Source organism: Xyrauchen texanus, chromosome 1, assembly GCF_025860055.1.
Source record: "Xyrauchen texanus isolate HMW12.3.18 chromosome 1, RBS_HiC_50CHRs, whole genome shotgun sequence".
NCBI classification, from domain to species: Eukaryota; Metazoa; Chordata; class Actinopteri; order Cypriniformes; family Catostomidae; genus Xyrauchen; species Xyrauchen texanus.
Window position 1 is genome coordinate 21,081,702 of NC_068276.1, and position 27,856 is coordinate 21,109,557.

The 27,856-nt window shown below is 38.9% G+C and overlaps 2 protein-coding genes across 3 annotated transcripts in view; one reads left to right on the forward strand and one right to left on the reverse strand.

Annotated features, from left to right (window-relative positions):
• Positions 1-14,341, reverse strand: part of si:dkey-183c6.8 (protein O-GlcNAcase) — a 33,112-nt gene extending 18,771 nt beyond the window's left edge. For both annotated transcript variants that reach the window (XM_052128435.1, XM_052128375.1), the window contains exons 1-6: positions 14,065-14,341; positions 11,786-11,837; positions 4,211-4,308; positions 3,243-3,373; positions 2,871-3,042; positions 2,240-2,338 (exon numbers count right to left, since the gene is read on the reverse strand). In XM_052128435.1, coding sequence (XP_051984395.1) covers positions 2,240-2,338; positions 2,871-3,042; positions 3,243-3,373; positions 4,211-4,308; positions 11,786-11,837; positions 14,065-14,104 — 592 coding nt within the window. In that variant the 5' untranslated portion in view covers positions 14,105-14,341. The remainder of the gene's footprint in view (positions 1-2,239; positions 2,339-2,870; positions 3,043-3,242; positions 3,374-4,210; positions 4,309-11,785; positions 11,838-14,064) is intronic.
• A 285-nt stretch (positions 14,342-14,626) lies between these two features.
• On the forward strand, positions 14,627-27,282 carry ccdc166 (coiled-coil domain containing 166). Its single transcript, XM_052137703.1, has 7 exons — positions 14,627-14,813; positions 16,222-16,275; positions 18,177-18,231; positions 18,679-18,823; positions 19,503-19,582; positions 19,810-19,986; positions 26,914-27,282. The coding sequence occupies exons 1-7, from the start codon at positions 14,716-14,718 to the stop codon at positions 27,193-27,195; spliced, it is 891 nt and encodes a 296-aa protein (XP_051993663.1). The 5' UTR covers positions 14,627-14,715; the 3' UTR covers positions 27,196-27,282.
• The last annotated feature ends 574 nt before the right edge of the window (positions 27,283-27,856 follow it).

The following is a 27,856-nucleotide window of genomic DNA, read 5'->3' on the forward strand; positions in this document are numbered from 1 at the left end:
AAAATGGTTATGGTGTTTAAAGGCTATTTTTAAAGTGTCTTCGTACATTTGTAGATATGCAAATTCCATTTGTCTTTCTTTGTCGAGCTTTTATAGACTGACATTAGCGTGAGCCAATAGCATTCTAGAGTGGGCTGTGAAGTAGTATGTCATTGGTTGACCCATTTTGTATATAAGTGTTTTTTTACTTGGTTATAATTCTGTGAGTGCAGTAAAGACAAAATATACATATATTCAAGATCTATTCTCTAGAAGCAAGTCTAAATATCTTATATGCTTCTCCTCAGGTGAATGCATCTTTTTTTAAAGGATTTTTAGATATTATTTTCAACATTCTCAGAAATGTTTTTTTGTTCTGCAGTATAGCTGCTAAAGAAAATGTACATTGTTTTAGAGGAGTTTTAGATATTTCTATTGGAAAACAGGTAAAAACAAAAACAAATCAAAAACATATTTTGTTGCAGTGTATAATGGGGCGAAGACTTCACCTCTCTCAACTTTCTGTTCACTTCAATCTAGCTATTACTGACAAAACAAAAACTCTATCGTATTAATAAAGCTGCATAGTGCCAATTTTCTTCACGTTAAGAAATGCACATTGACATTAATTCTAATTCAATAAGTCACGAGACATCACGTTCTAATCTAGCTGCATTAAGCGTGCGCGCTCCAGGGATGAGCGTCCCCATGACAGAGTGTGCATCAGCCGGATGCAGTTTCAGTCTCTCCCCCTTAGATCGGGACAACACCACAACTCACAGAGAAGTCGCTGACCGCACAGAAAAATGACAGTTTCGGAGTTTGAGTTATGTACATGATCTGCTTCTGTATTATTTGACCTTTAATAAATCTATAACGCATTAAATATAACTGCATTTAAGATGTAACGTCAGGGTGTTTCCTTTAAAGATGTTCAACATGCAAGTTTTGCTTCAGCGGAGCGAAGTTCTTCTGTATTTACTTTATATTTTTGCATTATAATTCCCTCATACTTTGTGATCTACATCACCTGAAGCTGTTTGGAAAGTTTAGAGTGCATCTGGACTGTGAGCTGTGATTCTTCCTCTCCTCATTCAGGCATGAGCTGCAGTGCTGCTCTCATCATTACAGTTTAATGTGATCTCATGTTACGTTAAATGAGACCAAACGACTATTGGTCAATGAAAATTGCACAGTTCACAGTATGATAGATATGTTTGTTGTCATTTATGGGGAAAGACTTATGATGCTTTAACACTCTACAATGCTGAAGTCTCTTAGTAGAATTCTGATAAAGGATAATTAGATTGTTGACTGCTTTCGGTTCAATGCAATAACTTATAAACCGGTGATTTGGTGCTATCTACAGGCGCAAAGGCGTAACTTGATGTCACGAACCCCGCTCCTCTGCCCCATCCCTGCTTCGTCGCACACACACACTCCCTCGACCTCACTCCCTCGCTCCGCCCCCTCAAGCTTTTCACGCTCTTTTTGCTCGCTCAAGCCCTCATGCCCACTTTGCTCCTACTCGCTCACATGCTCGTAGGTTATCTCCCTTCCTCGAGTCCCTCACGCGTTTCCAATCCCCCAGAACATTATGACCACCTGCACTCGCGTCATCTGCACTCCTGCACATTAGTTTCACCTGCACTCGTCTCATCACCTGTCATGGTTTACACCTGCACTCGCCCCTATATCTATCACTACCCTTTCGTCTCACGTTGGTTGGTTATTGTATTTAGTTTCCCGTGTCTTTGCCCCCCGCTAGTCTCGTCTAGTTTTGACCTCATCTTGTCTTCCTCTTAGCTTGCCAGCTCCCCTTGTTCCCCTGTCTTTTGCTCCCACTGGTTATTCTTATTCTGATTACCCCGGCTTTGACCCCCTACGCTCTCGTTGACCACTCTCTCCTGGATTTGCCCCTTTACCCTATCTTGATTCCCCGGCTTCGATTTAACGCTCACCCTGACCATTCTTCACTGGATTTGCCCTGTTTTGGTACTGTTGCCTGCTTAGTTGGAATAAAGCAGTTTTCTCGGACATTGTGACTGTCTCGTCTTGTGTTTGTGTGTGGTTAGACTTGAAGATCTGGTCAGTGAACTAATCAATGAACAAATCTTAATTAATCATTTTGGTGAATGGAATCAAAAGAATCAAGTCACTGAAATGAATCAAAATCACCACTACTTATGAACTGTTAGGCCAAGACTCAAAAGATCATTGATTTCTAAAGAACACAGTGAAAAAGTCTCTTGAATCTCACCGGTCCAGATGATGGAGATGCCAGGGAGTAGGTCCTCTCCAATCATCAGAAGGTATGGAGACTTTGAGACACTAGGAGTGCAGAGAGAACTACAGTACTCTAGAGAGAGAAAAATAACAGCTCAGGACTGTTATGGAGGAGATAAAATGGAAGGGAAGGCACAGAGAAAGAGCATGGGACTTTTAGACTATTGGAAGGGAAGTGTTGCTTTTAGGGTACCATTCAGTAATGTATGTGTTGGATTATACATTGTAAAAAAGATACTTTAGAAACCATGTGGGGTTCCTCAAATGCCACAGTGGTGGGACCTGTTGGAGATCCTCCAGTCACCCAATAAAGTTTATAGCCTTCAAGCCTCATATATCCTATTTATTTTCTCAAGGAAGTTAAATACATATACTGTATATCAAAAGTTTTAAAGCATTTAACTTATGATGGGGTTACTGAAGGAACCGTTGACAGTGCTTAAAGTTCTTTAGAGTTCTTGTAAGAATTAAGAACAAGTTTCTCAGAGAACTGTAAATACAGTGCTTTGCATTATAATCTTAGCATAGTATCAATCCATCAAACTGGTTTATTGCTGTAATGAATTAGGATAAGAACTTGTAAATTAGATCTATCTATGTATTACCAGTTGGACAGAAAAGGAAGACCGGTGGCTCCCCCAAGAAATGGAAGATCTCATTGGCCACGGAGACCTGGGCGTGAGCAAATGAGGAAAAGGCTTCAGTATCAGACTGGCTCATGGAGTGATCAATGTCATCAAAAAGGAGGGCAAAGGCCTGACACCCCAGGTCTGCCACCTAGTGTTGGGTTAAAAAGAACAGAGAAAATTGGGACTGCAATACTTAAAATTGCAGAATAGTAAAACAAATGATGTAGGTGCTACAGCTGGACAGATGTTCACAAGAAATAAACTGTAACCCAGATCTGTGAGAGAATGAAGAAAGAGAGATCAAAAAGAAGAAAGTCAGACAAGCAGATAGAAGAGGAGAAAAGTTACCTGTCTAAGTTTGCGTTTGAGCAGTGTGAGGTCACAAGAGCTGGAAAAGACGATGTCTTGACCAGGGGAAAGAGCATATACAAACCTCAGTCCCCTCGACTCTGCTTCACAAACCAGAGCTTTCAACTGAGCTGTAGATCATGGGCGAAATAAAAATTGGATGGTTTCCAGGGGTTTTAAGAAAAAATTTGCCAGCATGAATTATATTAATATTATGGTAAAGAGAGAAAGAAAAAGGAAAAAATATCATTCCTATAAACAATTATAAACAGAAATATACTGGCAGTGCATATCAGCTGGCATCTTAAATATGACATGATTATGATATTTGCAACACTCTATAATATTATTTATAATATTATAGACCGTGGCCAGAGACCAGAAACGCTGGAGAGACCTTACTGCCTGATATGCTACTTAGCATAGGAAGATCTAAGTCTAAGTATAATACTTTTATACTGTATGATAATTGCATCACACTATACCTTATTATTGCAATACTTTTATGATTCGGTTTGTATTGAAATCATGAGCACAGAGACAAATATAACACTAAATAATAATAATTTTATTTAGTTTAATTTAGAAAAAAGCATAACTGGTTAAGATGTGAAATCCTACCCAGCACAGTAGTATTTTGCACCAATGGCTAAACTTCTTCAGGGTAATTTTCTATGGCCACAAATGACAGCCATGCTAATGAAGTTAAATGAAACCAATGTGTTTCCCAGCAACAGCAGCAGGACAGGACATCTACGTATCAGATATGACTGTAACCAGGTACACCTTATTTACAGTATGTACTTTTTACATCACCACAGTTTAAAATAAATCTGTCTGCCTTAAAAGCTTAATTGACTTCAACTCTTTTTACCAGTGTTTCTATATGCTGATATCTGAAGGAAATACTGGGATACAATATGAGGTTTATGATGGTGTGTAACTTTTACACATATGCTTCAACATACCCTCTTCGTCTGCTGAATACACCTCTCTCCATAGTAACCTGTGCTTCAGATCATCTTTAGGACCATACAGATACGTGTTCAAACCCCACATTTGCATCCTGTGTGAATGAGGGATAGAGAAAAGGAGAATAGAAAACATACATGAAGAGAAAATTGCTCCATCATGCTCTGAGAACATAAACCGTGTAAGAAGAGAGTAAGAGACAAACAGGAACCAGAAAGAGTGAGCAAGAGAGAAAGAGACATAAAATAGAGGTATCTATTGATCCCATAACTATTATGAACCATTAATAATATAAGAGGTCACATTTCCTGCTGAGAATGAGTCTGGCTTTAACAACAGCAGTGGGTCGATTTCTCTGCAGAGAAAAAACAGATCTGAATGATAGATCCCGCTATGAAATTCCACCCATCTGAGAAGAGAAATACTTTAACTATAATTATGTCAATGCCAATTTCTATGGCCTCTAATTAAAAGAAAAATCATGATTTCTGCAGAAAATAACAACCGTTTTAGTGCTGTAATCAAGGCAGTTCCCTATCTGTCACTCACTCGATATTATGTTGATGTAGTGACACTAGGGGTTGCCCTTGGGAGCTCCAAACACCTCAGATCTTTGAGAAAAGGCCAATGAGAATTGGGGAGTGGCATTTGCATTTGGGAATAAAAGGAGCTGGCCTGCAACCATTCATTCAGATTTTTTCTTCGGAGCCGAACGGTTGTGTTCAGTGAGCTGAATTCCTCTGCCGGTTCATTCACCTCTAAAAAGCAAATTGCTATTGGATACAGGGCCGACATCAGGATTTGGGGGGGTGCGACAGACTTTGACTGTGTGGAGTGCTTGTATGCTGCTTATACATGCTCATTGCTAACCTGAATATGAATAACTAATATTCTAATAAAGAGCATTTTCTTACTCTTAATGATTTTAGTTTTATTTATAAAAAAAAAACAAGAACAAAAACAGCAACCCCTAATTACTGCCCTCATCCACACCCACTCCAGCACCGTCCACCACCACCCACCCATCCTGGTGTTACTCACTCACTCACTGTTTAGGGATGCTAGTCTCTCCCTCAGTGGACCTGCTCTGTATGGTGGGGATGCTCGTCTCTTCCTCCGTTTCTGATAGAGGGTGATATCATAGGAAGAGTCTGATTATTCTCTTGCTGACTTCATGCCTACAAATGAGCTAATTGCAAGCTTTAGTAATTCCAGCAGGTTGCAATATAATTACCTTATAAGTAGGGATGGGTATTGTTAGGATTTTATCAATACTATTACTCTGATCGATACTCCTTTTCGGTTTGTTTTTATCAATTATTAAATAATTGATAAAAATATATTATTTTTAAAAGAATGTTGTTTCTAGAGTAGCAGCAAAGTCACTATATAAACTAATTATCTCACTGGAAACAAATCTAAAATGTCAATAAAATAATTGTATCCAATGGTTGTGAAGAAAGCAGTGAAGGCTGTCATCAAGGACCATCCTTGATGACACCAGGACCATCTGACTTGGCTATGCAATTCAGTTTGCCAGGTGTCCACCCCGGTTCTGTGGCATCAGATGCAATTGTCCCCTTAGTGCTGCCGGACTTAGAGAACGAGGGAGGAATGTGGCAGACCCTCCCTATGGTTTGCTTTCGATGGCCGGGCATATCAGTACAAGGTCCTCCCCTTCGGCCTGTCCCTGTCCCCTTGCATCTTCACGGAGGTCGAAGAGGCAGCTCTTGCCCTGGTAAGGGAAGTGGGCATCCGCATACTCAACTACTACGATGACTGGCTGATATTAGCTCACTCGCGAGAGTTGCTGTGTCCACACAGAGACCTGGTTCTCATGCACCTCAGCCGACCAGGGCTTCGGGTCAACTGGAAAAAGAGCAAGCTCTCCCCGGTTCAGAGCATCTCCTTTATTAGTTAGACCGAGTTAGACTCTGTCTCAATGATAGCGAGCCTCACAAGCGAGCATGTGCAGTTAGTGCTAAACTGCCTGAAGTCATTCAGGCACAAGACAGCGGTTCCACTGAAATACTTTCAGAGGCTCCTAGGGCATATGGCATCCTCATCGCTGGACGGGTTTATGCATATGAGACTGCTTCAGAACTGGCTTCAGACTTGAGTCCCGAGGTGGACATGGCGCTGTGGCACACATCGCGTGGCCATCACGCTGGGCTGCCACCACTTGTTCAGCCCTTGGACAGACCTTGCATTTCTGCAGGCCGGAGTCCCCCAAAAGCAAATGAGGCGTGTCGTGGTTACGATAGATGCCTCCAAGTTAGGCTGGGGCGCCGTATTCAACGTGCTTTATGCCCGGAAGTGGTGTGTGTTCACAAGTTGGTGTTCTTCCTGAGGCGAAGACTCCCAGACATGCGCAGTCGGGTCAGTGCATTCCTTCCTGCAAGAGATGTTGGAGGGGCAACTGTCCCCCTCCAGGCAAGAAAAAAATACAGGCAGCTGGCCGGGTGTATCGTTGCGTATAGTGCCTTTCCCCTCCATGAGCCGATGACGTGCGCTCCTTCCCCCCATGCGAGTTCACTAACCCGTGAACCCTGGATGTCCTTCTTCCCAAGCCCTCTGGCTCTCAAATTCAGCAGAGGAATTCATAGTCGGACCCAGTACGTGTGATAGCATGCCCTGTGCTGGGGTAGGTGCTCCACAGGTGCCGGTTACCCGGTAACCCCCTGTGATGTATCTTCCTATTGGTAGACCCGTGTCTCCCCGGTCGCTGTGTTTGTAGAGCTCCTCCCCTTCAAGGCAGGACCTACCACTGCACTGCTTCCATGTGCCGCTGTGAGCCCAGGACATATTTGCCACATGTTAACCACCCCTTCTTGCAGGATGTGGTCTCTGTGGGGTCTTTTCAATAGAAAAGAATAGGAAAGGAAAAGAACACCTTCCTCAACACATATAATGAGCGTTAAAACGCCCCAGCCGAAAAAAGTACTAAGTGGAGAGAAAACATAGAGAGAAAAGGCCACGGCTGGCATGGCCTGCTCCCATATTAGATACGTCTCTCCCCCCCACCCCGGAAATGTGGGGAACTACACAACATTTTTTGGGGCATTGGGGCCAGCTTGCACCTGCATCGGTGGTCCACGTAACACAGTTCAGCTGTTGTGCCGTTTTGTATAGGGACCCCTAGTGTCACTACATCGACACAACGTCGAGTGTGTGACAAATGAACGTCTCGGTCACTGTCGTAACCTCCGTTCCCTGATGGAAGGAACGAGACGTTGTGCCCCCTTTGCCACAATGCTGCACTACCCGCTGAAATGTCCGGGACCCTTTCTCGGATCCTCAGGACAAAACCTGAATGAGTGGTTGTGAGCCAGCTCCTTTTATACCCGTATGTCCAGGGGATTGGCATGCAAATTCCACTCGCCAATTCTCATTGGCCTTTTCTCAAAGATCTGAGGTGTTTGGGGCTCCCAAGAGCAACACTTAGTGTCAATACATCGACACAACATCTCATTCCCTGTATCAGGGAATGGAGGTTACGGCAGTAACGAGACGTTTTCAAACTTTGTTATATTGTTTTTTAACATTAAGATGAAAAATAAAAACTCTGAATGTTTGTACAAAGTCACATCTATTTTGAAATCTAAACCAGTTTCAAAGAGTAGAGTGATTGTGTTTGAGCATAACTGAAATGGTGAGATTCCACATGTGTGTGTGTGTGTGTGTGTGTGTGTGTGTGTGTGTGTGTGTGTGTGTGTGTGTGTGTGTGTGTGTATGTGTGTGAAGATATATGGAGCTACAGACTTGTTAATGAAGTACAGTAAGTGACTGTGAGAGTGTGTGTGTGTGTGTGAAGATATATGGGGCTCCAGACTTGTTAATGAAGTACAGTAAGTGATGGTGAGTGACTGTGAGTGTGTGAATGTGTGTGTGTGTGTGTGTGTGTGTGTGTGTGTGTGTGTGTGTGTGTGTGTGTGTGTGTGTGTGTGAATGTGTGTGTGAATGTGTGTGTGTGAGCGTGTATTTATCACTTTGTGGGGACCAAATGTCCCCATAAGGATAGTAAAACCCGAAATTTTTGACCTTGTGGGGACATTTTGTCGGTCCCCATGAGGAAAACAGCTTATAAATCATACTAAATTATGTTTTTTGAAAATGTAAAAATGCATAAAGTTTTCTGTGAGGGTTAGGTTTAGGGGTAGGGTTAGGTTTAGGGGATAGAATATAAAGTTTGTACAGTATAAAAACCATTATGTCTATGGAAAGTCCCCATAAAACATGGAAACACAACATGTGTGTGTGTGTGTGTGTGTGTGTGTGTGTGTGTGTGTGTGTGTGTGTGAATGTGTGTGTGAATGTGTGTGTGTGTGTGTGTGTGTGTGTGTCCTCTCAAGAGAAAAGCACTCTCTCTAAATAGACCGAGGCTCAGTTTGTGATTTTCAGAAATATTACAGAAACTCCCCAAAGGTTAACCTCAAGAAAGCGCCTACACACAAAAACATGTATACAAGCTAATTCTGAGTCTCTTCCTCTCCTTATCACGTACAATGCTAATGCACAAATATAATCTATCGCTTTGTGTGTCTATTCTTCACCGACATCTTTCCTGCTATCCCTCATCTACTCAGATTCTACTGCATCAGCACAGGTGCTCTGCTCTCAGTCAAGCGTGCAAAAGTTCTCATCACTTTCTCACCCCTCCTTTCTCCTGCACTATTAATCCTTTCATCCAGGGCCAGGTTTGGACCAGTGCCTCTCTCTATCTTTTCTTTCTCTGTGTGTGGGTAGGATGCTCTCACGCATCTCTCCTCTCGTCCTGTGCAGATGGATTCCCACACACTCTAATTTCTCTGTCAATGATCAGAAGCACTACACAGATATACATATATAAATTCACAAGTTCACTGGTTCATATAGTACTGGAGTGCACTAAGGTAAATGGAATTGGTGTGCTGTCCATAACATAGGGGCTCAAGCACAAGACTGGGCTCTAAGATACTTATGTTTGGAACAAGTATCAGATCATCACTAAACACTAATATATACAGAAAATACAGTATGTTTATGGCATTTAGAGCATATGAGCCACTGGCAAAATGGAGAAAGACAGTAAATTAATTCCAAATTATCAGTGAATCATTTAATGTCCTTAGCTAGGTAGAGCAGAACAACTTATTCGAGGTGAAATAATCTTTTTGGTGAGTGTGTTTAAACTGTTTGATTTGGGAAACACAACAATACTGTGTAAAATTTGCTACTGTATGTCAGGAGATTTCAACTCTTAAAGACCCAGGGACTCCCAATATTGAAAAAAAGCTAAATTAACAAATATTATTACCTCCAAAATGCTTAAAAAAGAGATAACATTTTGAAATATACAAATATTATATTCAAAATATTTATATTTTTAAAGAAAATCCTATGTTTTACATACCTGTCCATAGACCCACTAATACTATATGCTATACTTAATGTAAATATATATAAAAAAAAAAAATGTAAATGCACTAAGGTCTAATTTTATGGCATCAATTGAACTGAGAGACTACATGGAATATTGTAGTTTTTAAAATGCCAAAATGTAATTTGTTACACCGCAGGATTACTTACAGTAAGTGAACTGCAAATACTAAATGTAATTAAAAAAAGTGAAAAAGAAAGAATAAAAGTGGGGCCTGTGTAGCTCAGCAAGTATTGACGCTGACTACCACCCCTGGAGTCGTGAGTTCAAATCCAGGGCGTGCTGAGTGACTCCAGCCAGGTCTCCTAATCAATCAAATTGGCCCGGTTGCTAGGAAAGATAGAGTCACATGGGGTAACTTCTTAGTGGTCGCAATTAGTGATTCTCACTCTCAATGGGGCGCATGGTAATTTGTGCATGGATCGTGGAGAGTAGCATGAGCCTCCACATGCTGTGAGTCTCCACGGTGTCAAGCACAATGAGCCAAATGATAAGTTGCGTGGAATGATGGTCTCAGAAGCGGAGATAACTGAGACATGTGGTGGGTAACCACGCCACCATGAGGACCTACTAAGTAGTGGGAATTGGGCATTCCAAATTGGGAGAAAAGGGGATTACAGCTCCTCGCAACAGCACCTCCCTGGCAAATTCCCCTGAGGGGAATTAAAAATGTTCAGATCACACCAACATCTGCTAATCCAATCCGGCACACAGATAAACTGGTGCATGTGCATGTCTGCACGTGTTTGTGTGTGTGTGTGTGTGTGTGTGTGTGTGTGTGTGTGTGTGTGTGTGTGTGTGTGTGTGTGTGTGTGTGTGTGCTGGGTAAAGTGTGAGCCTGTTAATTAGCACTGCAGTAGAAAAAGGAAAACTACCTCTTGACTGAAGGGGAGCTGGGACAGAGCCATTATATTCATATTTATTCTGTTCCCATCTAAAATATCCCATTACATGATCAGAGTTCAAGAAAAAGTTCACCCAAAAATTTAAATTTTGTCACCATTTACAGACCCTTATGTTTCTGGCAAAATGTTAGCCTCAGTCACCTTCCACTCTATATGGAAAAAAGATGTAGTGAAAGTGAAAGGTGACAGACTAACATTTTGCCCAAAATCTCCTTTTGTGTTTCACAGAGGGAAGATAGTCATTTGGGTTTGGAACAACATGATGGGTGAGTAAATGACAGAATTTTCATTTTGGTGTGAACTATTCCTTTAATGAAACACTCTTGTTTCTTTCTTCTTCATGTAAATCTGTATCTTTTCAAGCCATATTTACTGTATCAAACCCTTATCTCTGAGAAATAGTCTCACTGTTCATCATAACACTCATTATAAGCATTATCATTATCTTATTTCTCTCTCTCTCTCTCTCTCTCTGTCTCTCTCACTCTTCTCTTTCTTATCTTACTTTACTTCACTCATGCTCTCAATTCACAGCTATAAGAGAACGATCAAAAACGGATCCACTCCTTGCAACTGGTTCCATTATGCAAATGTATGCAGATATGTGAAACTATGGCTCATGCTGGTGTGTCCGGTCATTAGCACATAAAAAGCCATTCACCTCTTTGCCAACACGTCATGACATAACACCTCTGTAACACACCAAATGCTCTCTCACAGTTCACCATAACTATGGTACCAACATGATCCAAACAAATAGCCCTTATTAGTGATGAGGCAAATTAATCGATATTTGGCCATTTTGAGATTATCAGATAAGGCATCAACAAATAGCTGTGGCCGATTGGCAAATGAGAAGAAATAGATCACTTTCTAGGTAAGTACATTTTGTTTTCAAAATTTTAGTGAATTTTGAGAATCATTGTTAAATAATTGTTCAATAACTGTTCAATAACTGTTCAATTAAATTCAGAAATTAATGTATGTACATCTTATTTTATTTATTTTTTCAATTTTATTATATTGTATATTAAATATATTGGCAATATATTTGCCATCAGCCTCCCTGCTCTAAAGATTTTGGTATTAGTATTAATATTACGCTGATATAACTTCAGAACTGCACAAAACAGACATGCAGTGTGATATTTTGATCTTCCTTTATTAATTCAAGCCTATAAAAAGAGTTTTAATCTCATCTCTGTCTGCTTTAAAAACCCTCAAGCATTCACTGATAAAATACTCACCACTGAAATAGAGCCTTCCTTTGCTCCATTGACCAGGGCCTCCCGTAAAAGCCTAAAGAGTAGAGTAAAAATTCAAAAATAGACACAGTCACACATATGTTTTCCTGTACTTGAACAAGGAGCCATTTAATAAGCAATGTCTGTTCTCTCTTACCTCTTTATTTTCCTCTTTATTCCAACCCACTCAAAACAGCATTTATGCAGCCTTTTAAATTATGGTCTTAATACTACTGGACCAGATTAGACCTGTCATATAATGCTAGCTACTCATTCTAGTGCATTACTAAAGTTTGCAACCGTGGAACAGAAGGGATGTGCCACTGTGGGTGACTAATCGACTAGTCGTCCATCAACTGACTAATATTTTTATTGGTGGTGATTTTAATGGGAGACGCAATTCTCAAATTCATTGAGAGAAGCAACTTCTTGGAGATGCTTTTGCATAATTATTGCTTGTTGTTCTTAAAAGTGAATAATAGTCTACAGTACACAGTTAAAACTTCTGTAAGAAATGTCATCCCTTTTATGCTTTAAATTTAGTCCTTTTATGCACCGCTTCTGTTTCAGCCATCAAAGCTTCACATCAATCATACATTACAAGATGACCGCTGTTGGACGTTAAATCCTCTGCTATGAGTAATGTTTCTGTATTTGTGAGGTGCTTTTGAGAAATTAAAGTCTTTTGTTAATTCTGTCTTTTGATTGACACTGTTTAAATAAATAGTCGCAGTAAAGAGGTTTAAACTGCTTCGTGAATTAGATGTGTACCCGCATCATTATCTTGTAGTTTTGTGCTTTTGAAAGCCCAGCAAGGATCAATCTGAGACTTCCAAGTGATCTGGCAACATTGGAACATGTCATTCTACATTCAGGATGTGCATAAGTGGTTTTGTGCATATTGGAGAGTTTCTTATTTCTTACTTCTCTTACTTTGATAGTTTTGTGCAATAAAATGCTATAGTTATTTAGCTTATATTTCTCGATGAATATAAAATATAATCGATGAATATCGATTAGTTTCATGTTTAAGTGCTGTGCTTAGCATTCCTATTCTGAATCATGTGTGATCGAGGTCACATGAACATAACGGAGCCTAATTATACACTATTATTATTCTTAACACCAACTAATCAACTAGTCGTTCAAACAACTGACCGACTAGTCGATTTTGACGCAATCCTAGTCAGAATAAACTACTGGCATCCAGCATGGTGGTATTTCACTGGTAAGCTAGGACAAACCACCGAGCCAATGAAGTAACACTGAGCTACAAACAGGAGATAGGCCAATAGACCTTTTTCACACTCTGGGATTTGGAACGCAGAAGTAAACTTTTGACAGCTGTGAATGGCAGTGAATGGGAGATCACAGCAAATATTATTTTCACTTACCCAAAAGGAGAAAAAAAAACTGTTACATCTGAATGTCTTTCCAGAAGAAGAAAAAATAGAGAGTGGTTGATTAAGACTGTCAGATGGGAGAAGATGCTAAATTTACTGTCACACTCTCAGCAGCTGCCATAGAAACCCCCTTGTAGCTTTGGTAGTTTATGTTTTAAAACTAATTCCAAGGTTTAAAAGAAAAATGAATACACTTACACTCATATAAAATGATCATATAAAAAGTTGATAGATTTACGCTGCGGAAACGCGTCATCACAGTCTGTGAAAAAGGTCTGTCCACCTTTTTCCTGAACGCGGAAGTGTTTAATTCCCGGTCTCCAGTGTTTTCTCTCACATCAGCGTATATTCTTAGCGGGTAATGTAATGTTTAAGGTATTACATAAAATGCGTGTAGATTAATTTTTTACACCAAGTAACACTTAAATAGTTGTTCTTCTCTGAATAGCTCCTTCTGGCAGTTTAAACTTGGCGTCTCGAGACCAGAAACAGAAAACAGGCAATTAGATTCATCATGGCGCCGCCCAGTGGTTGCTCATGAAAACTGTGGATTTGTGTGTAATGGTTTCTGGCCAGCTTCTTCCCTGCTTCAGACAAATGGAAATAAATACCCAGAATAATATGAATTGCCCTACTTGCCCATAAACGATAAATTGGACATTTTAATAGCTATTACCAGGAGACAAAATCACTACATACAACAGAGAGCTTATTTCAATATATAATGTGTCTATAAAGCGTATGATGCTTCATAAAATAACAACCAATTCACGTCAGCATGCTTTCATGAGACTGCACGAATAAATCCCATTTACTTGGTCGTGTTTATGTCTCCCACCCATGCATCTCGATGAATGATGTGTGTGTTGCTCAACTTACCCTCAACAATCCCGCATAAAAACTCGTCTCGCCCCTCCATCGTGGCTTTGATTGTCTATCGGCGCGCTGGTCGGGATGCGGATCTTCAGTCCTCAGCCGCGCATCCTCCTGTCTGCTACACACAGCGCGTGCGAACTGATCACGCCCCTCATTAATCCGGCTAATACCTGAATGTTGGACAATATGTCTTATTATTGCGAAAATGCGTTGTTTTTAATAATCAAACATTTGTAAACTGTCGGATGTTTCTTGTGTATGTCAGCTGTGGTCTTGGCTCCTCCTGTCACTCAATCCGAGAAGAGCAGCTGTCGCCACCTAACGGTTATTTAGAGTGTCACATCAACACAGCTCGCAATTTGATATAAAGACCCAAATCAAATGTAATCACAATCTGTCATAATAATGAGTCGCTAATGCACATGCAAGGTTAGCAAAACATAAATAAATGTAAGTAACTTTATATAGGCATGCTGTGAATCCTCTCGGCTCCTGCAGTCGTTGTGATGTGTGGTTGTCTTGGTTACACAGTGCACCATCTGCTTTGTATGTGGGTGCAAAACGGGCCGCGAACTTGATCGATGCTTCATTATGTTGGATCTCGTTTTGTAGATGTATTAGTGTGTTGTAACAGCTCGTATATGACTTTTTAGGATGTCATCAAAGAAGAAGAAGAGTGAGTCTGAGCGAAAGCAGGACGCAGACGTCGCAATACCAGAAGAATCCGAGAGAGCGACAGTATTACAGATTGAGTGAGTGGCTTTCTTTCTTCTGCTGAACACAAACAAAGATTTTCAGAAGCATATCTCAGCTCTGTTGGTCCATTCAATTCAAGTGAATTGTGGCTAGAACTTTGAAGCTTCAAAAAGCTCATAAAGGCAGCATAAATGTAATCCATATAACTCGAGTGGTTTAGTCCATGTCTTCAGAAGTGATATGATAGGTGTGAGTGAGAAACAGATCAATATTTAAGCCTTTTTTCTATATATCTCCACTTTTACTTTCTGTCAAGGTCCAGTCACCTTGTCAGGTTGAGTTTCTACCTGATGGGACCGTGGCAGTATCGGCCTGCCTTTGTGTTTTGTGTTCCCCCTTTGTGTGAGCGCATGGGTCCGGTTGTTTGGACTGCCGTGCGTGTCACCGCCGTGCGCTCTCCGGTGATGTCATGGTTCTGTCAGCCAGTCAGGTTGGGTTTTGTCTGACAAGGACCATGACATCATCCCCTGTCTGTCTTGTGGTTCGTGTTTTGTGTGGTAATGTCACGTCATGGCACCTTGCCAGGTTGTGTGTTCGCCTTATGAGGACCGTGGCATCAACGTTCCCTTGTCTGTTTCTGCCAAAGCGTGTTTAAGTTTTGCCCTTATGTGTTTCAGAGGTTGCTGTGCCTCAGGTGTTGCTGGCATGCTGAATCAGCGTTTCCGTGGCATGGGAACCCTGATTGTATTCATGGGAATACTGATCATTATAACCTTCAGCTGCGAGCAACAGCTGCCCCGTGTTTGTTTCTCTTATTTAAGCCCCCGCATGTGTCATGATGTTGGATCATTGTTTACTGCCACCGTGTGAGTTTACTGTTACTGTGGTGTCTGTAACAGTTATTGTTACGGGGGAGGATTCCTCAGATCTCTGCCCACGTCTCGGGGGAGGATCAGGTTTGCCTGGACTTGTTTTGATTTAAGTTTGAAAAGGAACTGTTTTGTGTTTGATTAATAAATCCAAATGATTGCACTTTCCCTCTGCTCTGGTGCTGCCTTGTCGCATCCTGACACTTTCACATTCATCTTCTTCTTTTGTATTTGCCGATTTTCATTCTTCATGCATATCGCCCCCTGCTGGCCAGGGAGGAGAATTTATAGTTAAAAGGACATAAATATTGATCTATTTCTCACCCACACCTATCATATCACTTCTGAAGACATGGATTAAACCACTGGAGTCATGTGGATTACTTTTATGCTGCCTTTATGTGCTTTTTGGAGCTTCAAAGTTTTGGACTTACAGTTTGGAGATATTCTTCTAAAAATCTTTGTTTGTGTTCTGCAGAAGAAATAAACTCATACACATCTGGGATGGCATGAGGTTGAGTAAATGATTAAATAATTTTCATTTTTGGGTGAACTATCCTTTTAATATCGCTCTGTGTTTGATCTGACCCCACAGATATGACACCATTTCTGAGAAACTGAGCACATTGAAAAGACAAGTTAAACAACTGTATCCTTTTACAAACAAATTCACGTTTACTTATATGACGGCAGTATTGGTTTTATATAAAGCTAATGATAAAGACTACAGACTGGGGGGCCTGGGTAGCTCAGTATGTATTGATGCTGACTACCACACCTGATGTCACAAGTTTGAATCCATGCCGTGCTGAGTGACTCCAGTCAGGCTTCATAAGCAACCAATTGGCGGGTGGGTACAGTCACGTTGGGGTAACCTCTCTGTGGTCGCTATAATGTGGTTCTCACTCTCGGTGGGGCACGTGGTGAGTTGTGCATGGATGCCATGGAGAACAGCATTCACACGCACTACATCTCCATGGTAACATGCTCAACAAGCCACGTGATAAGATGCATTTATTTATGGTCTCAGACGCAGAGGCAACTGAGATTCGTCCTCCGCCACCTGGATTGAGACGAGTCACTACGCCACCACGAGGACTTAGAGTGCATTGGGAATTGGGCATTCCAAACTGGGCAGAAAAAGGGGAGAAAAAAAAAGACTACAGACTAACCCAACCTCCTAAATAATGTTTTTGAATTAAAAATGTTGTAATATTTAATTTATGTAGCCAAGTGGAGAAATTTCATGTAATTTAACTCTAGTCATAAATTGGATTTGGCCCCTTTAAGACCAGAGTTTTGTGACACTAGAGTTTTGCAACGTCTGCTTTCCGGCACTCTCTTGTGTTAGAAGCATGAGAACATGCATAGTGCAAGAGAGCTCCCGGCTTTGTTCATCGTTTGAGTATTTTTGGGATTTCTTTTTTCCCCTTTTCAATACGGCCCCATCGATCGTTGTCCTTTTTCTGAGACAGCAGTCAGAAATTAAAACCCCAAAGGTTATTTTTTTGTATCATGTGTTGTTTTTTACAACCCAACTGTTACACCTGCAGCACCTGCTATCTCTACAGAACGCCGCCAGATGTCTCCATCTCCGGAATTCTAGCGCTCCCTTCACAAACTACATTTCCCATAATCCCCCGCTCAGACTGATTACTCACTCACCTGTTTAATGTAATCCCAGACTATTTAGTTCTCTGTTTACCTGCATTCAGTACCAAGTCTTGTTCTGTCTAGTCTGCAATTCTGAGCGTTATTTTTTTTTACTCCTGCCAACTTATCGTATTTCTCTCCCTGCTTGTAAGTTTTTGGACCTTTTGCCTGTTTATTGGATTACACTGTCTCTCAGATTTATTGGTTTGCATTTCTTGGACCGTCCACTTTGTACCAGACCCTTGCCTGTTTAGTCATCTACCCTTTTATTTGCTACTTTGTTGTACTGTTCTTATGTTTATTAAACTGCTCATGGATCTTAACATTACAGCCCTCAGTGCCCTGGGCGTCTTCGCTACATCAGCATATACAAATTATTTTATTTCATTTTTTCCAGTTGAGGTTGTCCCCAAATTATAATTTTGTCCACACGCACACAATTAAATTCTAAAAGAATTCAGATTTTTTTTTTTAAATAATTGAAAAATCGATTGACCACAGATATTGGATGAAAATTTCCACCTCAATGTCTATGCCCTGAAATCATATGAACATCATCCAGATGTCTATTTAATGTGTGTTTACATCTGGAAGACGTTTTTAGGTTGTTTGCTCATCTGCAATACGTTTGAGATGTTTGTTCTCGGATGTCATTAAGATATTCAGCAGATGTCTTTGAGACGTTCATGATTTCGAATGTTTGTAAATGTGATATTTTAAAGATATCTAGCAGGTGTTACTTAGAAGAATGTGATGCTTTTCTGATGAAGCGTTCTTAAACAGACGTCTCTGAGATGTATGTGTGATATCTGGGTAGAGGTTATGGCTCTGCCAGTATCACAACTCAAGTCTGTATTTGTGAAAGTGTTTGACAGTTTAACACACAACCAACTTCAGACGAAGAGAAAATGAGTTTCTTCAGAATGAGGTCAACCAGACCCATATGGAAAATGTGAGTTTCACAAGCAACATGAAAGATGCAGAAAAAGACATAAGAGACACACTTATCAGTATCTTATGTAAATTAAACCTTTTGAAACAGTTCTGAAATTAATGCATATTCTTTCTCTCTCTCAGTTCAATTAAATTCACTGGGCTTTATTGGCATGACATTGTTGCCAAAGCATTTTATAGAATAAATAAAATAAAAGCAAAATACTTTTTGTCCAATAACTTGGACAGTATATAATATAATTATTAGATACATAAATGACAATAATATTACAATTATTATTTATTTCACCACATCACAAAGTGTGTGTGTGTTTGTCCAGATCTTTCACTGTCCCTCAGGTTGTGGCATGTTGATACATATTGAGCAGCAAGATTTGCTCTGTCTCCTTCTCCTAGGAGTATTTTTAATTTTGAGATCTCTCTCTCTCTCTCTCTCTCTGCATAGAAGGAGCAGATCTCATATCTGTCTGAGAAGGCAGAGAGGAAACAGAATGCAATAGTGACTCTGAGTGATCAGAGCCAACAGGAGCTGAATGAGCTGAGGAGACAGGGACAGAAAATACAGGATGACTACAAGGAGCAAACCAATGGTCAGATATGTGTGTGTACTACACAAATAGTGTTGTTTAAATAGACCAATAAATTAACATTTGTGTAATAGGTACAAGTCCACATGCTCCCATACACTGGTTTTAAACTAGGGGTGTGTCCACATTGTTCTTACTCATTCCATTGTTTTTGTTGTTAACGACTTGATGTTGTTTAATGAGTCAATGGCTGCATCTGTTTTTTGAAGAAAAAAAAACAGTATATAAATGGAGTAGGGTGTCTGAATCATAAGAGTTCATGAAAAAGTATGCAAGAAATAACCAGATGACCTACTACAGTATTTCCAGTGACATTCTGAAGTACTCATCCACTGGACACCGTATTATCCTATAATGCCATTGAAGCTATAAAGACTTCACGTTCAAAAGACAATAAATAAATAAATAAATAAATAAAAAATTAAATAATTTTGTTTTTAACAGATGAGAAGTGCATCTTTCATCAAATGCAATATAATACTTGACTGTACACAATTCTGGATCCAGCTAAGAATTTTTCTTTTTTTTTTTACAGTGTTTAAACTAAATAGTTTTGCAAACCACAGGTTTCAGTATAGTAATTGCTCAGTACAGTTAGTTAGCCATAGGTAGTCCTTCAATAACTTCTGATGATGTGGAAACTTCAGATGTGGCATTTCATGTGTGTTGTTTGTGTTTTCAGAGTTGAAGAATAAGATTCTGCAGAAAGAAAATGAACTGACCCTGCTGAATTTAGAAATTGCAGACCTTAGAGAGAGTAAGGTACAGTAGCAGGATCACTTCTCTAATTCATTCATAAATTGTTTAGATATTTATCATTTCTGTGTGTTCTGGAAGCTGCTGTTGTACAGACAAATTCCTTGTGTGTACTTGACAATACCAAACCTGACAATAAATATCTTTCTGAATTTCTTTCTGAGTTTGTGGAAATCAATTTATAAATTTCCGGTTCAATTTCACAAATGTGTGTGTGTTTATGTGTTTCATAGACTCTTCAACAGCAGCAGTTGTGTCGAATAGCTGAGTTGGAGAGGGAGCTGGCTGCCATATACTGTCATAATACAGAGTCTTTAGTGGCTCTCAAAGCTGGCTTCCTACAAGAGAAGAAGAGCTATGAGCGACAGGCCACTAACAAGCTGCATGCTTTCAGCATTTCAGCTAAAAGGGTAGGTGAATCTTATCGCAATCAAGCATACATTTTTGCAAAATCCTGAATAAAACAGTACCAGAGGGTATGTTTCAAAACAGTTTCCATGTGAAATGCCCACTGGGTGGTGCCAAACCCTTATGAAAATTAACCATGTTTTTACTTTAGTAATATTTTGGAAACCATGTAATTTGAGGGAGCCCCTCCCTGGTTTTGTATTGAACAGGAAGTTCTTACCCCTATTTCGCCATTGCAAAGCATTTCTATCAAACTAACCGGAGAAGTTAACCCTCTGGGTTCTGAGGGTGTTTTGGGCCCTGGAGAAGTTTTGACATGCCTTGACATTTGTGCTTTTTTCAGTTGCTTAAAAACACATTAATGGCTAAAGTCTGATAACACTGTATTCAGCACAAACTGGGCTACAATAATATGTGTACAACATGTGTGTACATGTTTGTATTTTTGAGAAAATAACATTTATGCGTCATAAAAAGTCATTGAAATAAAGCCATATAACACATTAGGGTTGTGCCGATAGACGATGATATCAGGGATCGACGATAGTCAGAGATATCACCAATAGCTGATGCCTTTGACGATATCAAGACGATATTTGGCACGTTTTTCATTAATGTATTATTATTATTATTATTATTATTAGGCTATTATTATTATCATCAAATTAATATTATAATTAATTTGCCCTGCCATATTTTCACATCGACATCACCGCATATAACCGACACTTGCGTGTATTGGCGATCTCACAGGCTGACGATAGGACGATCTGACAATGAAGAATAACACATACTAAACATTTGTAAACAAGCCTTTTGAGAACTGGATCTAGTAGCCTAGAGTTTTTGCTACAAAATGATGTGAAAACCATCCTGATCACTCATTAATACAAAACAATATATTAATTGAACTTTTGTGAGACACTTTTAGTGTTGAAAGGTCATATGCGAGGAGGCGTGAACTATCATGAATATTGAGGTTATTTACACCTGAGGAGACAAAAGACCCCTCCTCTGGGCCCATCACTGAGGAATGTGACAGAAAGAAAATGAATGTGAGGAGACTTAATGATCAAAATCAAGTTTTAAGTTAAAAGAAGTAATCTGACTATATATTTTCTTTACATAAAGATTTAATTTTAGACCTACACTACCATTTAAAAGAAGTCTCTTCTGCTCACCAAGACGGCAATTATTTGATCCAAAATACACTAAAAACGGTGATATTGTAAACTCCTTTTACAATTTAAAAGAACAGTTTTCTATTTTAATATATTTTGTAAAATGCGTTTGTGATCAAAGCTGAATTTTCAGTATCATTACTGCAGTCTTCAGTGTCACATGATACTTCAGAAATCATTATAATATGCTGATTTTCTAATATGGGCATATTTAAAGTGCATTTTACTAATTTAACCTGAACACATATTTGCAAGCACAAGCTTTGTTGATGATAACGAGGCAGCATAAACACTAGTTAAAATATACTCTAAACATTCATATTATTTTTATATCATATCATATTACATACCATATTTATATCACACAGCATACAATTTAAATACCTGCTTTACAGCATTTAAACAGCATTTAATGTAACTAAAACTTGCTTATTAGGAGTCATATTTCAAATGTCAATACTCTGAATCCTGTCTGGAAATGTTTATATAAAATATCATGTCAACTAATGAAAATTAAATGACTTACTCGTCCGAAATTGTATCCTTGGCTGGATAAAGTCTCTCTTCAACATACAAACGTTCACCGGAGTCCCTCTCTTCTTCTGAGGAAAAGTTTTACTCTTCGTCACTATACAGGAGTTTTCTCACTTGTGTATCGTGCTGTCTTTCAAACGTGCAGAAAAGTGAATGAAGTGAATGAGTCGGGGTCGAATATGTGTTTTAAATTTGAATTGTTTTATTTAAAAGTAGACATTTTAAGCTTTCTTTAGACATATGTTTCATGTTTGTGTGTTAAGTATTCGTGGAGTTTAAGTTCATTTTTGTGACATGTTTCTGAAATATGCTCGTGAACACGGAGACTGCTGACAGCTCACCCTTTTTATTTTCTTTATTTTACAAAAGCACAAGGTTTTGTCGTTATTGTGAGTGTACACAAATAAAAGTAGACACTTTATAGTCTCAAATGATGTCTTACACTTATCTGTATACTCAAAAATAACTGAGAATTTTATGTTGTTTCCGCTGTAATGACGAAAATTTAATTGTAACATGGGACCTCCCGAGCAGCAAGTAGGGGTGCTAATCATGTTTCATGATGTAGGGTTTCTTGGTTCAGGTTTGGGGAATGTACAATTAATATTAATGATTGTAATCAATGATTAATCATACGGTTTGAACCAGATACCAATACATTCTAAATTGCCCCAAAACAGGGGTTATATAGCCCAAAAGTCTGCTTCAGATATATATAGATAATTAACACAACGAATTATAATTAATTAGGAAATATACATCATATGCATACAGGCTGTATTAATTTTCAGAACACCTTAATGGAATTAATCCGTACTGCAACTAACCAGTTCGTCCAGCAAACCACTTTGCTAAATACTCGTGATCAATTCTCCAGAAGGTTTATTCTTAGTATAAGCTTACTTAATCAAAGCACGTTAACTTACTTTGATAATATCAGCTCGTAGCTTTAGATCGCATATTAAAGAGGCTTTGTTTCATGACCAACAAACACAGACAATCAAGCGTATAATTGGGTTTAATACAAGGAACTAGGATATATCACTACACTTAAACAAACATAGAACACATTTAACAACAAACATTTAACGCGGGAAGTTCAAAACGTCTTAAAGAGTAGTTGTTGACTGAGGGAGCTGAGTTTTGTCCGAAGACAAGGAAAAGACTGAGATAAACGCCAAATAAAATAAAAGACAAAGATAGAAAAACGAGAGAGCTTGAAAAGAGAGAAGAGCGAAGAGGAAGAGAGTGATTCCACACCAGGTCCTGACTTTTAAGGTAGGGAGGTCACGCCTCCTTTGGGAGGAATGACCCAATGAGGCTCCTCAGTTTTGGCGCGAGGTGGTTCCCTTTGTCTTGTCAAGGCTACTCATTTGCCTAATTTATGACAGGGCCAGGATGTGGTTGGAATCACTCAAAAGATGGTAAAACATAGCAGAATACATTTTAATGTAACCTTATATATATATTCAGCTAGGGCGTGTCGTAAGGTTTAATTTGATACCAAGAAACTTGTATTTGGTACACTTAAAAGTGAATATATATTCTTAGACCCTTTATATAAGCCCCCAGAGTTTATCTTAACTAGTTTGATATAATAGCAGAAATACCCAAGCATAAGGGAATAAAACATATTTCCTTAAAACTAAGCCATTTCTTGGTTTTAAATGGTATGAGTGTATAGATTTTCAGTGTGTAGATGGCGATATCACGAGTGTCTCTGGAGAGGCTCTTTGGGTTGTAAAAACGTCAAGAAGCATTCTAACTCCCAGACTTGCTGGCACTACCTGGTGATTTAGATGGGGAGTCACAGGGTGTGGGGGTTTTAGGATCCTTCGCACAAATGTGTGCATTGCATTCAGAATTAATGAGTTCATGATTTTCCGTTCATACTCTTCAGTGACTTTTATTTTGAAGTTTTGTATCCATGTTCACTGTTTTCTGTCATGTAATTCCCCTGTTGTGTCATGTGACCCTCTTGTTTTCATTAGTCTTGTCTTGTCATTGGTTAATGTTTCATTAATCTTGTTATCCTGTTTATTAGTTCAGTTTTTGTTTGTCTTGTGTTTAGTCTTGTTAACCTTCATAAAGCTTCACTTTCCCATCACTAGTTTATTTACAATAACAAAACAAAAGCAAGTCCTAAAAAGGACTAACCTTGTGTATTTAAGCCATTATGCTTGCCTTTGTCCCCAGTCAAGAATTGTTATTGTAATGTTTATGTTAAGTGATGTCCAGTCAATTTATGGTATCGTCCAGTCTTTTTAGGACTTGCTTTTGTTTTGTTACTGTAAATAAACTAGTGATGGGAAAGTGAAGCTTTATGAAGCATCAAGGCTTTAAACACAAATGTATGAGAATAAATTAGTAATTGATTATTAATGTGTAGATATACGTAAACAAACCTCTCTACTTCATGCTACCGGAAGTGGAATTCCTTGGACTCAGTATATAGACTTTGTTCATTAATAAGTGTTTCGGCCTTTTCTGTTGGAGTAGCAGATGAGAGCCTCCGCTCTTCTATAGAGGATTCTGTCCCCACCATAATGGCCACCTCCTCAGTGTCATCCGCAGTCCTGGCTGCCAGGTCAGAGTCATCCCCCAGCTCCGCCCGGTCTTCTGGCTGTCTGCATCTCTACCCTGGTCTACTGGTCAGGGGCAGCTGTGGCTCAGGTGGTAGAGCAGGTTGTCCACTAATTGCCGGTTTGGTGGTTCGATTCCCAGCCCACATGACTCCACATGCCAAAGTGTCCTTGGGCAAGACACTGAACCCCAAATTGCTGTCAATGGCAGGCAAGCGCCATCAATGGTATGCGTGTGCCTGCATGCATGCATGTAAAGCGCTATGAATACTGCTAAGATTAAAAAGGCACTATATAAGTGCAGACCATTTACTGGATGTCCACCTGATTCCCCCATTGACTTATACGCTGAAACATTGCTTGGTGCAGAACCATCTGGAATAATATGAAACAATGCAACAGTCCCCTCTTTACAGCCTGAACTTCTTCAGAGCATTGAATCTTTGTGACACCTGCGCTAAAAACAATTTAGATGCATCGCAAAGAATGAAACGGAACGCAGGTGTCTCAACATGCGTTTTGACAATTTTAAGTTCTTTTTAGCTTGACACAGCGTTTAAACAGTGCCTGTCCTGCGTGAGATGCTGAAGAAACAGCGAGACATGGCGCAACAGTCAAAGACATTTGTCCAGCATGTGTTTACATTAGAAAAAAATAGGGGAAAACAGAACAGACGTGCACAAAAACACGGTGTGAACAGCCCAAACTCATCAGTTCGCGTGTGACTGAGAGCGCGTGCGCGAAACAAGTTCGGTAGTTTATTTTTTTTCATTAGATACAAACCTGAACCGGACCTAAACCCGAAGTCCTACTTGAAAAACTGACCAGAACCCAGCCCAAAACCTGGTCCCGTAAGGCCCGGGTCTAAATTTCATTAAATGTGTTCAGAAGAGTTGTTTGTTATGGATCATTTTTGAAGTATGTGTGGAGTTTGACCAAGTTTGTGCACATGTGCGAGAACTGGGTATGTCCATTTTTTATTAATCATATCTTATTTAATGATTTGTAATCCAAATAAGTGTAATTTGTGTTATATGTGACAATATGAGAATTCTATTGTTTTAAACTGTTGTACATGTCCTTAAAGCCTGGTTAGAAATGCATAAAATGCTTTGAGAGATTTAAGCAAGTACTTGAATGTATAAAATGTTGTGAATGATACAAGCATGTATTAAGGTGATGTTTGCTGAAGCATATGGGTAGACTAATGCTTTGTATTTTCTTTTTGACATTAGCCTCTACCATATTTCATAACCGTATTTCATTGTACTGTATTTTTTTCTACAGTTTACATTGTGCTGAAATTCACAGAATCATTTTTGCTCTCATTTGGAACTTTTTTGTGACTTTTTGAGTCACATTTACAAATCACTTATCTTCAAATAAGTACAAAAACATGGTTTTAGATTGTATTTTTATTTATTTTTCTGTGCTGCCCCATCAATCGTGTTTTTTTAATTTATTTTTTATTAAATTTTTTATGTATATAAACCGCCGTCAAAATAAAACCCCAAAAAAGATTATTTTCAACCCACCGGCTACAATTGTAAATAAGCTGCACTAGGGTTCATCACATTGTCTTTGTGTGCTCCATGCCCTGCCAGTCTGCCATTACATAACAGTGATAACTTTTCTTTTCCTATTAATTTTCATAAGGGAAAGTGACTTTCCCAATAGAGATGAGGCTTTACTAAGGTTAAAATGATCATATATCGTCAGGAGGACTAGGAGTGACACAAATTCTAATTTTTAAATTCAAACATTTAAATGTACATAAATAAGGCCTCAGTTCATTGATTACTCCCACAAGTGAATCTTTCAGTGACATTTTTAACTCAGTTGGCAAAAAGACAAAGAAAAGCAATTGACAAGTACTTCTTTCTTTTTTTTTCAAATGCAATTTAAAAGTTGCATTTAAAAATATTTTTTTAGTTTATTGTTTTATTTAACTACATTGTAAAACAAATAATTAAATGAAGCACTTTAAAATGTCTTTATTTGTCAATAAAAAAAAATATTTATGTGTTATTTAAATAAATTTGAATATGTGAATTAAACAACTTTGTTTAACAAATGAATGTCTATTAAACCGTCTATTTAAAAGGGGGATTTAATGTTTGAATTAATAGATTTATCATTCAATTCTTAATTTTATTTTAAGTAGTCCTCCATAATCTCCAAATAGATAGTTCTATTTAATTGAATGCATGTTTTTATTAAATATAACACCTGAAATACCCTTACCTGGAGTTTTACATTTCAAATCCAAAATGAAACTTCAAAAGGGACCATTGCATATTTTGATGTATTTTAGCTTTTTACAGTGCATTAAGGGTACATTCTGTCAGTTTGTTTTTCCTGGGATGTGTTTCCTGGTTGTCAGACCCATGACTATGGCATTGCAATCGCTCTATCACTCTAATCACGCTATCAGAAAACCTTAAAACAGGTATACAGGGAAATATTTCACTTCACATAAAATTAAAATCTGTTATAATCTACCCTTACGCTGCTCTTTTTCATACAACCTGTGCACTATACAGTACTGTAAGTGTCTATAAGCATTACAATATTGGTGTGTGGAACAATAAGTTATTTTATTGCCACTTTGTTCACCCCTCTCTTTCCCTAGGAGGTGCCACGATACCTGATGTCCCACCAGAAGGAAGTGTTTCAGGAGAATCAGTGCCTGCTTGAGACATTAAAACAGCTAGTCCCTAGAGCTGAAACACTAAACAGACAACATGATCTTCTGCAGACACAGCGTCGGCAACTGCTGCTGGAGAGAGAAAATATGCAGTGGCTTCACTGTCAGCGTTTTCCCCCTCGCTCAAAATCCATAAAACCAACAGAAACGAACAGAAAGAACACCCCAAAAGATTCCACCAGTAACCAACAGCATGAAGATCAGTAAGAGATGTTGGCCTGTTCAGCAATTACATTTATCAAACTCTTGCTTTCTTTTCTGTTTGGTTTAAACCTGCCCTTTATTTTACTAAGACCTATGCTGGAGCCAGTTCTCTAACAAAAATAAACATTGCACATCACTTTTGACTAGTTGCTTTAAATAAACAAATTAACTTAATTAAGTCCTTAAAGGGATAGTTCACCCAAAAATGACAATTCTGTCATCAGTTACTTTACCTCATGCCATGTGCATGACATTCTTTCTTCTGCAGAACACAAATTAAGATTTTTAGAAGAATATTTCAACTCTGTAGGTCAAAAAAGTGAATGGGTGCCAAATTGTTGACGCTCCAAAAAGCACAAAGGTATCATAAAAGTAATCAACATGACTCCAGTGTTTTAATCAACATTTTCAGAAGCAATATGATAGGTGTGGGTGAGAAGATGATCAATATTGATGTCCTTTTTTTTCCTGAAATTCTTCTCCCTGCCACACAGGGGCAATATGCATGAAGAATGTGAATCACCAAAAACACAAGAAGAAGAATGCGAAAGTTATCTGTTTCTCCCCCACACCTCTCATATCACTTCTAAACACATGGATTTAACTAATGGAGTCATATGGATTACTTTTATGCTGCATTTATGTGATTTTTGGAGTGTCAACT